At 39.1% G+C, this 12674-nt stretch overlaps 1 protein-coding gene across 1 annotated transcript; it reads right to left on the bottom strand.

Moving 5' to 3' along the window:
- Nucleotides 1–5255: 5255 nt before the first annotated feature.
- Nucleotides 5256–7445, bottom strand: aplnra (apelin receptor a). Its single transcript, XM_084389158.1, has one exon. The coding sequence runs from the start codon at nt 7224–7226 to the stop codon at nt 6144–6146; it is 1083 nt and encodes a 360-aa protein (XP_084245284.1). The 5' UTR covers nt 7227–7445; the 3' UTR covers nt 5256–6143.
- Between the last annotated feature and the right edge of the window lie 5229 nt (nt 7446–12674).

Genomic DNA, 12674 nt, shown 5'->3' with positions numbered 1-12674 from the left:
ACTCACTGTGTCTGTTGTTCTATATGTGAATGTGTGCGGGTGCTTGATTAAAGCAGCTGATGTCTGCCTGTCCTTAAGAGTAAAGAGAACTCAGTTTTGACAGCAGTATTAGGCCTGACAATAAAGACAGCAAAATCAGAGAAAACGAGTGTTTAATGAGAATTTAAAAGTAATGGGAAATAAAGTCGCAATATAACCATGTTGCGAGACAACCACAGCAGATTTATCAACACATACACAGAAATACTCATGTATGTTTTTAAGGCCTTTCTGTATGCAATGATACTTTCCTTCCACAAAATGCAAGATACCTGTAGTTTTCATAATGACACCGTGTTCGTTTGTTGGCCAGAGGAGAACTGTAGACATCCTGTAGAATTTAACCAATCAGATGACGACTTCTAAAATCCTGAAGTGTTTCCAGTTTTGTGTGCCATCCCAGACAGCAACATAGTGTCTGCCCAGATCCTGCCCACATCTGGACCGTGTGGAATCCACGTGTACCAGATGTGTGCCGGATCTGGGCCGACACCATGTTGTTGTCTGGGAATTGCAGATGTTCAGCCAACGGTCCGTGGGCGTGACGTCTGAGGCTAGGAGACACATGACAAATGAAAAAAATATGTGCTAAAAAATTGTGCTTTGACTTGATGGAATCATTGTCTGAAGATAAAAAATCAGAGCCCCTTTCACACAACGCGTTGATTCCGGGAAATTGCCGTAAAATTGCTAGAGTGCCGTCTGTGTGAACGCAAACAAATCCTGGGATTGATGCCGGGATCAATGCCGGGATGGAGACCTAGTAACATTGACGGGATTAGTCCCGGAACGCTCCCTGTGTGAACAAAAGCCAGGACCAATGCCTGACCAATGCAAAAATCTGGGCGAAAGTCAAGTAGTGTATTCCAGCCTTAATTCTCAATGTGAGATATAAAGCCGGAACTGGGCCGACACCATGTTGCTGTCTGTGATTTGCAGATGTTCAGCCAACGGTCCGTGGGGCTAGGAGACACAAGACAAATGAAAAAAATATGTGTTCAAAAATTGGCTCAAACTTTCAAACATGGTTGATGTGCTTTGACTTGATGAAATCATTGTCTGAAGTAAAACAAATCAGAGCCTGTGCACATCATACACTACATGATTTTCAAGCCCCTTTCACACAACGCGTTGATCCCGGGAAATTGCCGTAAAATTGCTAGAGTGCCAACATTGACGGGAACGCGCCCTGTGTGAACAAAAGCCAGGACCAATGCAAAAATCTGGGCGAAAGTCAAGTAATGTATTCCAGCCTTAAAGGGATACTCCACTTTTTTTGGAAATAGGCTCATTTTACAACTCCCCCAGAGTTAAACAGTTGAGTTTTACCGTTTTCTAATCCATTCAGCCGATCTCCGGCTCTGGCAGTACAACTTTTAGCATAGCTTAGCATAGATCATTGAATCGGACAAGACCATTAGCATCTCTCCAGCAGGCGTAATGATATGACGCAGTGCCTGAAAATAGGTCTAATAGGTTAGACAAACTTAGTCCCGGTCACTTTGGAAGTTACTGAGCTGGGGACTATTTTCAGGCACTGTGTCATATCATTACGCCTGCTGGACTCATGGTACGGCAGAAAAGTTTCTTGATTATTACGCAGGAATGAGAGTATAGTTCCTAGCCATATCAGCCTAGAAAATCGCAACTTTTCATTTTCCGTCGGTCTTAGTTCACGATGTAACTACAGAAGAGTCAAGTTTTAAATAGGAAAAATATCGAAACTCTTTGGTCATTTTTTTGAGAGAGATGCTAATGGTCTTGTCCGATTCAATGATCTATGCTAAGCTATGCTAAAAGTGGTACTGCCAGACCCGGAGATCGGCTGAATGGATTCGAAAACGGTAAAATGAGTTGTAAAATGAGCCTATTTCCAAAAAAAGTGGAGTATCCCTTTAATTCTCAATGTGAGATATAAAGTCACAATTGGGAAATATGAAGTCATGAGAAATAAAGTCATGATTGTGAGAAATAACGTTGTTGTTTTTTTCAATTAGGCAAAAAAAAAAGTTTTCATAACTTGTTGCAACACTTTTCAACATTTTAATATAAAACATAATGACACAACTGATTATAATGACCTTGGATTGCAGTACATCATCCAATCAACATAATTTTGTCAGGAATGAGAGTACGGTCAGATAAAGTGCACCCAAGCCTCCTGAGAGCTGTCCATCGTGGTGCATTTGGACAGTTGTTTAGTGTAAGTTTGAAGGCATGACACAGGATGCCCAAGTGACTGCAAAATCAAGTGAGGAAACACACCTGTCGAGGACTGGGGGATGTGAGTGAGTTTGAGTAGTGATGACAGAGGGTATGCACTTCTGCTCTTTATTATGAAGCTTAGCAGCTGGGACACATACATGCATGTATATCATAATCTAACTCTGTGACAAGGTTAATGGTTTATAACAGTCCTGAATACACACTCCAACACTGTTGTAGCACAGCACCTGCTGCTGTTTCACACGGAGGCTATTTGAGCGTGGTTGTATTTCTGGATTTGCATACCTGACCAAACACACAGTGTCAGTAAAATCATTAAAATGCTCAGCATGACGACACGATTTAGCAAAGCCTTTTGTCAGGCCCACATGTTCATATAGCCTATTTTACAAATCACTGTTTTTTTCTTTTCTTTCTTGCAGTCTCTAATGGATGGGCACAAGCATTATTTCCCCCTGGACCTAATTATGAAATACAGGTGCAGCTGGGTTGCTGAAGGGATGCCGGAAGACTTGTCGAAGGAGTGAAGAAAAGTGTGTTGTGATTGGCAGGATGAAATAAGCACGTTATTTTTCATTTGAAACTTCTTTTTGAAAGCTTGGTTTGTTATGTTTGGCACAAAAGCCCTGAAACATGAGATTCCCATTAGGTCTGATTAAAACTGATGACCTCAAACATAATCATTTAACTATTTATTTTTTTGTATGTCTGTATGTATGTGTATGTCTGCATATATATATATATATATATACATACATACTTTTTTTTGTTATATATTACATATTATATATATGCATATATACATGCACATAGAAGTTTACAATATATTTATCACACCACTTGATGGTCTTTTACTCTATTTTTTTATGCATTTCACTTCTGCTTAAGTTTGTGCAAATCTCTAGTTTATATATATATATATACATACATTTTTATATATATATGCATATTATATATTACATATATATGCATATATACATGCACATAGAAGTTTACAATATATTTATCACACCACTTGATGGTCTTTACTCTATTTTTTTATGCATTTCACTTCTGCTTAAGTTTGTGCAAATCTCTAGTTTAGACATGGCATTGTGGACTGCAAATATTATTTGTTCTTATGATAAACTGCTTGTGATGTCTTCATTTCTAAATCCCTGTTGAATAAAGCATCTGTCTAATGATTGCAAATGCACTTGAGTGCACTATATGCATTACAGTAAACTGTCACAGAAAAGAATATATGTGAAATAGCTGCTTAACATTTAGTGCGTCGTGGACAAAAATGCACTGGGCTTTTAAGGTCTGTTATGTTTTTTTGAGATGACATCATTGGTCTGGTTTATCCAGCTAATGAGATTATCTCATCATATCTCTCTTCCAGACAGTGTGTATATCAGACAGTCTGCCAAAAACAATCTGGCGATATTTATCATTGGAACTCTGTATGTTACCAGGAGCTTAGTTCGGCGAGTGCTCAAGTTCTTTTCTGTTACTCTGTCCATTCACTTGTTTCTCCACTCTCTTTAATTTGAAAGTGCCTGGACCCAATTGGTCATGTCGGTTCTGTTGTTATTGGTTAATGTCCCTGTATGTGTGTGTGTGTCTTTGTGTGTAGCGTCCCTTTCCCCCTTCTTTAACGGTCATCTTTTCAGAAATATTTTTTCACTTGCCCCATAAAGCTAGCTTCAAACAGATATGTATCCATAGTGTTTCATTCTTTAGAAATCATAGTGGCCTCACAATGTCACTGTTAATTAGTCACCATCATTATACCACACGTTGTGTGTGTGTGTTTGCATGTGTGTGCGTGTTTGTGTGTTCCAGGCCTGTAAGACTGATCTTTACTGGGAAGTCAGATATTTGAGGCATTTTTCAATATTTGAAACTCTCTGTATCTTCACCAGACATAAGAAAAGTTTCAGTCTATCTACAGAACCTGGAAGATTTTTATGCATCTTTGTTTGTTGTTTTGAAGCATGCAAACACACAAGGATAACTTTAGATTTTACAGGCCCTTGCGAAAAAGAAGTACATTTTAGCATACTAAAAAGCGTACGATAGTTCAGAAATAATATACTATATATATACTATAATAATAGTGCGATCTGAATGTCACTTAACTGCATGCTATTCACAATTAAATTAAAATGTATTTGACTTTATATTAAATGCAATTAGTTGATCTTAAGAGTGCTTCTTTGACACACTTAAGTAGTTATCTATGGATTTTGCAGGCAGGTTAAGATGTATTGTAAGATGTACATGTAAATGTACTGTAAAGGAATACCAGTGCTTTATGTTAGACAAAAATATATTAATAATAATAGTAATAATTATTATTATAATTGCATGAATATTTAAATCTGTTGTATTTCACAGGTAGTTTAAGACTGGATTTAGATTTTTAAAAATGTACTTTAAGGGAATACTAATATTTTGTATGCTTTAAAAGCTATTACAATTATGACAATATTTGGTGGTTTTATAATGTAATACATTTCTCATAATGTAAAAATTGTTGTTACATTATGAGCTCAAGATTTTATTATGTTTTGAGAAAATCATTACATTATGAACATTTTATTACAATAATAATGTATCAGTTATTACATTGGTGCAATTTGTGTTTCTTTAAAGCACAACAAAATATTAAAACACTGATTTAAAATGTACTTTAAAGTAAAACGTTTAATTTGACTTTATTACAATGTGCACTTAAGTGTGTTAAGAAACACAGTCATGAAAGTGTACTCTCTTTAAGTAGCCTACACTTAAGTGGCCTTTTATTGCATTAATATTATATTACCTGCAGGTACAGATTTTTTAAAATATACAAGATTTAAAGTTCACTATAAGTGCACATTCAATACAATTAAGCGGAAGCCGTTTGGAAAAAGGATGTATGGACTATTAAGTGAACTCCCTTTGAATTGCATTGTGTACACCAATACATACCCATAATCATGTTTAACGACGCTAAGACGGTATTGTATTCAAGGAACATATTTAATACAGTTGCAGTAGTTAGTTACAGAAGTTTCAAAAATATAACATTATTTCATGAATATATATCAATTTACACCCCACAAATTTGTTCCCTTCCTCCACTTGTCTTCCTTTTTTTCCCAGAGACATTTGTCACCAGCCATCTGTCTGTCTGTCTCCACCCCCCCCCCCCCCCCCCCAAACCCACCCAAACCCCCCCAACCCCAAACCCTGACTCTCTGTCTGCGTTTTAAACTATCTAATCAAGCAGCATCACCTTTGCACTGGAACACACTCTCACACACTGATACGCTCATCAAAAATAAACACACACACACATTCACATCAGGGAGTAACAAAAATTATAATTTTTATATCTCCTCTTAACAAGTGCTACAGATACTGAACACATTTCTGAACATAGCAAATTAGCAGAAAGGAAAATAGTATGAAAATACTGTACAATTTGCATCTCTACACCAGTGTATACAGGCTTCAACACAATCACACACTCTTACAACAACACTAGTTCATCCTCAGAGCAGAATCACTGTGGTCAGCATTGTTTGAATGTTTTTGACAAATCTGACCTCCTGTTTGCCTGGATGTGTTTTTGAGTGTCAAAGCTGACGAAAAGGTGTCAGCGAACATAAATTCACCCATGCATTCAGACAAAGTCACATCATTCCAGCACTTCATCCATGAATACAGTAGAGTACACCAAACTATGAGTGTTATTTACAAACATAAAGCAATATGTTCTCCAAAGTCCATCAGTTCACCACCAGTCAGAACGGACCAGCCGTCAGTAGATCACCACTTTTTTTTTAACCCCTTCAACAGTTTTTTCTCTTCAACTTCATGTTTTCTGTTCTTCTCATTGAAATCCCTCACACTTTGGTGGCCAGCGACTGCACCTCCGACTTTTGAGTCTGGGCGCTGAGGGTCGAGGACATGGAGCTCATGTGCCCATGCATGGCCTTCTTCAGGTTCAGCAGACACAGGCACTGCGAGCGGAACCGCAGGTCAAAGAACGCGTAGAGGAACGGGTTGAGGCAGCTGTTGACGTATGCCAGGCACGTGGCGTACGGATGAGCCAGAAGCAAGAAGTGGAGGAAGCCACACGAGGTGGGTGCCAGGTCCAGGTAGGACAGGGCATCCATGCTTTTCAGCACATGGAAAGGCGTCCAGCAGAATGCGAAGACCACCACCAGGGTGGTGATGATCTTGAGGAGACGCCGCTTCTTCTGGTCTTCCTTGCGCAGGTGGCTGAAATGGCGGGTGACCGTGCAGCCGATGAAGCAGTAGCAGACGGTCATGGCCAAGAAAGGCAGAAGAAATCCAAGAGCGGAGGAGGAAAGGCTCAGACCCGCAATCCAAAGGGATTCGTGATCCTGATTGTGAGCGACCAGGCTGAAGTCCATTGCACAGGTGGTGCGGTTGTTCCCGGCATCATCCACTGTAGTGCGGAACAGGAGAGTTGGAATGGCCAGCAGGCACGAGAGGAACCAGATGGCACCCAGTGAAGCCAGCATGGTGCCACGGGATCGGAGCCGGCCGCTGGACAGAGAATGGACGATTGCAAGGTAGCGGTCAAAACTCAGGCAGGTCAGACAGAAGACACTTGCATACATGTTGACCAGCACCACGTAACTGCTGATCTTGCAGAGAGCCACGCCAAACGGCCAGTGGTAACCCATCGCGGTGTACACGGCCCACAGCGGCAACGTGATGACGAACGTCAGGTCCGCGAGCGCCAGGTTGCCGATGTAAACATCTGCCGCGCGGCGTTTGGATTTCGCGCGCCAGACAGTGAAGATAACCACGCCATTCCCGGAGAGACCGAGGATAAAAATGAGCATGTACAGCACGGGGATGAGAGAATATGACGGCTCCCACTCCGAGAAGTCGCATCCAGTCTCGTTATAGTCATAATAGTCATACGTGTCGACGTATTCCGGCGTTGGCTCCATTTGGTGCAGCTTTGAGTCCTTCAGGATTTTTCTTTTTCTTTTTCTTTTTTTGTGTGCAGTTTTATCCAAATCTCTGAGAGTTCAGTGGGAATGTTTGGATTCTTATGTCTGAAACGAGAGTCTGGGGTAAGTTTCCCTCACTGGAAGCTGAAGCGCGTCTGTGTGAGGGAGAGAAGCGCCCTGTCTTTTTAAACTCCAGACTTCTCACCCCTCCCTCTGAACCCGTATATCGGACCCCTTATCTCCACACACACACACACACACACACACACACACACACACACACACTCCCACCCACCACGGCCCCCCCACCCCGGGCCACGCAGTCGGCAGGAGCGAGTGTGTGTCAACAAAGTGAGCTTAACTCGTTGTTTTTCTTCTTAATGAAAAAGTAATGGCTTGCTCGTCTTTCAAGTTAGATTTAACTTAAATTGTCTGACAAAAATATTTTTGCGTCACGTCTCATTTACGGCACTTTTTAAATAAAAAAGAGTCACAGTCGCAGAATTTCAATGGATGTTGTTAACTTTTCCACACTAACATTTGTTCATTCATGTCATACTTAAACATCCTGGCCGAATAAATAATAGCCTAAATGAATTAGGCCTACATTATAGGCTATTTTTGGAAGTCTATTGTTCCGTCAACTATATGAGCTTAGTTAAATTGCTTCCTGAAAGTTTTATGTGCTATAGCAAAAACTTATGCATAGCCTACAATTTGTCCGACACTTTTGAATTTAATTACTATGAAGAATGAGAGAGGACTCATTTAATCGAGCGTGACAGAAATGATTGAGACAAGTTAAATGGATGGAAACAATGATGCTATATAAATGGAAAGATTGTTACAGTAAAGCATCCAATGTTTTGATAAAGGACTCAAACTGCGTGTAAAAATAATTGAACGACATTGGCAGAGTGTGTTGGTATTAGCTAATTTCAAAACGAACAGGAAAACTATAGGCTACACCTAATTTATTTATTTTTCCTTCATCTGAAATGTTATCCTTGAAGAAGTTATCAGGAGCTTCTGTTAAAGCCTCCGTTTAGAGTCATTGCATGTAAAAATAGCCAAACGTCATTGGCTGTATCCTACCGTTTTGATAGTGTAGCCTACTATTTTTATTTTATTTTATTTTTTTATTTAGTTTACATTAAAAGTCTAGTTTTAATTATTGATACTACTGTCTACAGTTTACACGATCGATCTGACTACATAGCACTACAATTAAACTTAACCAGCCTAAACATGGCAAGCCTAAACAGGTTTCAGACAGGTTCCCAGTGAAACCAGCGCCTGCGACCAAATGATAATGTAAAAGAGGCATTGCTCTGTGATTTCCTCTCACTCAAACATTACATGAAGGTGACATGCAGTCACTTCAAACACTCGACTTCCACTACAACACATCACTGGAGCCTCTTTAATAGGAACAAGGGATTTACCTGCAGACACATTATTCAAACCCTTAAACGGAAATACAGACCCTTAGCCTACGTTTAACAATATGACATCATATAACTATTTATTTATTTATTTATTTATTTATTTATGTGGTGCACTTATGATCTATAGCCTACCTTCTGTAGGCTACCTAAAAAACGTACCTTTCTTTCGGAGATCAAATTCAATTAATTTCAGCGATTCTTATGAAAAATACATTGTTCGCTGTATTATAAAGCGTTCACTCAGAACGCTTTAAAATACAGTGATTAGATTACATGTCAGCAAAGGATTTGGATATGTGTGAATTTAATTCGCAATTTCTTGCATTTATTTGCATGATAATAGCAGACACAAACTCGCAAAATAAACAAAAAACAAAAGGAAACGACGCATTTGACATTAACGAGTTTCTCAAGGACGCGCTGTTCACGCGTTACACCCAATTTGTAGCACCTGAAAAAGGGCAGTTAAAGCGAAATAGCTTAGGCTGAATAGAGAGCAATTCACATTCAAAACAAACAGGAAAACTATAGGCTACACCTAACTTATTTTTCCTTATTCACCTGAGGTATTCTACGGATGATTATCCTTCAAGAAGTTCTCATGATCTCTCTGTTAAATTGGTCGTTGCATAGGCTATATCTGCACCACTATTTACACATACAAATCTTGTTTCACACATTACACTCCTTAAATTAATGCGCAATCACATTAAGCAGGATCAGTGTGTGATCCATCAATCAGAGTGTCTCTCTCCACAACACTGATGAAATCATCATGCAGATCTTCTCAATCACTTCACGAGCGGCCAGTATCTTATACTCAAGTGCTACAGGACTGTAACTATTTTTTAAAGGGGAAAAAAGAATAGCTTATATAACACTTCAATGACAGTGTGAAGCAAATGTGTGACTTACACTGAGAACTAATGTAAAGAAAACAGAGGCATGTAATGCATCTCTGGCAAATGTGTTTAAATGCATCAGATTAGATGTGTGAATAGTGGCACTTACAGCATACATTTGAATAAAAGGATGTTCGCCATTTATTCTGAGGACACTGTCTGCACATGTCTTGTGGCATCAGATTTTGGCATCATTCTAGATACAGCACACTGAATCTGTGGTATTTCAGTTTGTAAACATCTCAATTATAGATTCAGAACTCATGTTGAATGACATCTCACCGGACATTTTAAGGTGGACTTGGTTATTTGAAAACAATATAGCACATATCAAACAGATTGACCAGTGATAAAAAATGCTACTCTTTATTGGCATCTTCTTTAGTTTGTTAAAATGTTCTTCACACTAAAAACGTTTTTTTTTAGGGAACCCAAAATGGTTCTTCTATATCAAAACCCCCTTTTGCAACCTTTATTTTTTAAAGTGCATACTGAAAGTCATCATAGGCTAAGTAGATTAGATCCCTGATGGGTCTTTACCCCTCAAAACACCTGTTAGTTGATTCATTCACTTCCTTATACTTTGAAATTACTTTAAAGGCAAGCAATACGCAAGGTCATGGTTCATATTTTGGCATTATTACTCATGCCGTTCATATTTATTGAAATATTACTTGTAGCCATAAATTATTGTCGAATTTCAAAGTTTGCATAAAGTCAGTGAGGAGCTCCTGCTGTGCAAAAAGGCGACTAGGTTGCTCTCTGTGCCCCCATAATCCTTTGCCCTGCCCCATGCAGTCTGCCCCTCACCCCTTCCTCTGCATGTTGTTTTTGTTGGACCTCAGAGAAACTAAAACACTCCACACACACACAGCAGACAGCCTGACAAAAATAACAGACAGTTTCCTGCTTAAATCAAGCTGGCAGGCCCTCACATGAGACGGCGCCCTCTAGTGGATTTCCATATAGACAACACACACGTTTCATTGCATAGACTTCCATTGAATTTATATCAGGTTAATGATATTTTCTATAGCCTAAACCAACCCCTATCTAACATAGTTTGGCCCCCCCACACACACACACACACACACACAGGTTGGTAGGCTGCTATCTGATTGACTGCGGAGAGATGTGGCTGCCTGCTGCTCTAATAGATCCTTTAGATAAATAAATAAATCCACACATTTTAAAAATAAAAGAAACGCTGATAAGAAGCAGATGGTCAGATTAGCCAGACGACTTTCAAACACTCAACACACACCTCTAATTGCCAGATTAGGCAGATGAAATTGAGATCTTCACCAAAAAGCCCTTTGTTGTAACAAATCAAAAAAATTTTAGTGAAAGCTTTGTTTGACCATGATTTACTCATGGACATTTTATCACACTGATAATACCGTACTCATGAATGTCTTAGTGAAGCCAAGCGGACAGGAGGGGGTAAATGGGGGGTTAGAGGTCAAATGTAAATTCAGAGGTTGAGTTTGATATAAAAGTGCATGAGCATATGAGCATACACTGCCATACACTAGAACTATTTTACCAAAGTAAACAGTAATGAAAAATGTGAGCTGAGAGTATTGCGTTATTGAGTATGTGATTCTATATACACTACTGTTTGGGGTTGGTAAAAATGTTTACGTTTTTTGAAAGAAATCTCATATGCTTACCAAGGCTGCATTTATTAGATATAAAAAAATAATTAAAAAAACACACACAAAAAAACACATTATCACAATTTAACACATTTAAATTATTCCTGTGTTGCAAATCTGAATTTCAGCATCATTACTCCAGTCTTCAGTCTCACATGATCCTTCAGAAATCATTCTGATTTGCTGCTCAAGAAACATTTCTGATTATTATCAATGTTGACACAGTTGTGCTGCATAATATTTCATGGGAATACTTTTTTTCAAGATTCCAAGAGTTTGAGGTTTATTTTTTTAGTTTGACAAGCCAGTAAAATCCTGAAATGTAACAAAACATAACAATCAGCATCCTTAAGAGAATCATCATAAATCATAAGTGAATCAACAAATCATCAACATACCAGGTATAACACAATTTAAGAGCACAAAGAAAAATATATATTTTTCCTGTAAAAATGCAATTAAAGTAAATGTAAGGTTTCCAATAGTTAAAATTTTTGTGAGATTTTATTTTTCTATCAGCTGTGAAGAGTAAGACCACACAAGAAATAGCAACTTTGCCTGTGAGTGAGTGTGTGTGTGTGTGTGTGTGTGAGACCGCATAGCAGCTGTGTTGTTTTTTGCCCTTGTACAGCCGACCGGACCGCTGCTAAATAGCAGATTAGAGTGGTCCTCCATTTTATGAGTTGCGATGTTTCATTTACACACACACATCTAAATGCATACACACTTACATTCACACACACAGACCAAGCGTTTTGGCATGGCTGAAGCCAGCAGAGGTGAAGCTACAGGAGGGGTGTTAGCTGTAATTTGGGTATTGTTTGAAGTATACAGCTGTCAGGCACCTAACACGTCAGATTTGATCTCACGGCTTGATTTGTGGAACTTCAAACCTCACAAATCACGCAAGGTGTGTGTGTTTCTGTGCTTTTGTGTGTCACCAGAGGCACTTCAGACAATGAAAAAGGATGGTGAGTTTCAAGAGGCTGTCCGCTTAAACTGAAGTGGAGAATATTCCCTTGTATGTTGTGTATTGGTTGTTTGGATCTCTCTGTTGTAAAAGAAATGTCCCAAGTGTTCATATGGGTATGCTAAACACCAAGAAACCTCCTCAGACGATATCACACCCATGTGCCACTCAACACCCCACTTCTGGTCTTACACACACACACACACACACACTTAGATCACCATCTTTCTGTTGATTTAGGCCTGCGAGGTAATTCATTGAGATTTAAAAGGCAATCATGATGGTTTGTTTGCCTTTTAGCTTAGCAGGTTAGCATTCTCTTCTGATTTGATGTTGAGAGTCCTGTGAGTCTTTGAAATCCCTAAAAACATGTGTCTGCTCACCCACTCGCTCTCCCCCATGTGTACTCAGTAATCACATAGTAGAGGATATACCGACAAGTTGTTCTGTCAATGGATGTGTTTTTT

This window comes from Rutilus rutilus, assembly GCF_951802725.1.
Source record: "Rutilus rutilus genome assembly, chromosome: 19".
NCBI classification, from domain to species: Eukaryota; Metazoa; Chordata; class Actinopteri; order Cypriniformes; family Leuciscidae; genus Rutilus; species Rutilus rutilus.
This window is presented reverse-complemented; position numbering and strand designations above follow the sequence as displayed.

What these genes read in the sequence shown, in the direction of transcription:
- aplnra (XM_084389158.1), bottom strand. Translation starts at nt 7,226, where the DNA reads ATGGAGCCAACGCCGGAATACGTCGACACGTATGACTATTATGACTAT.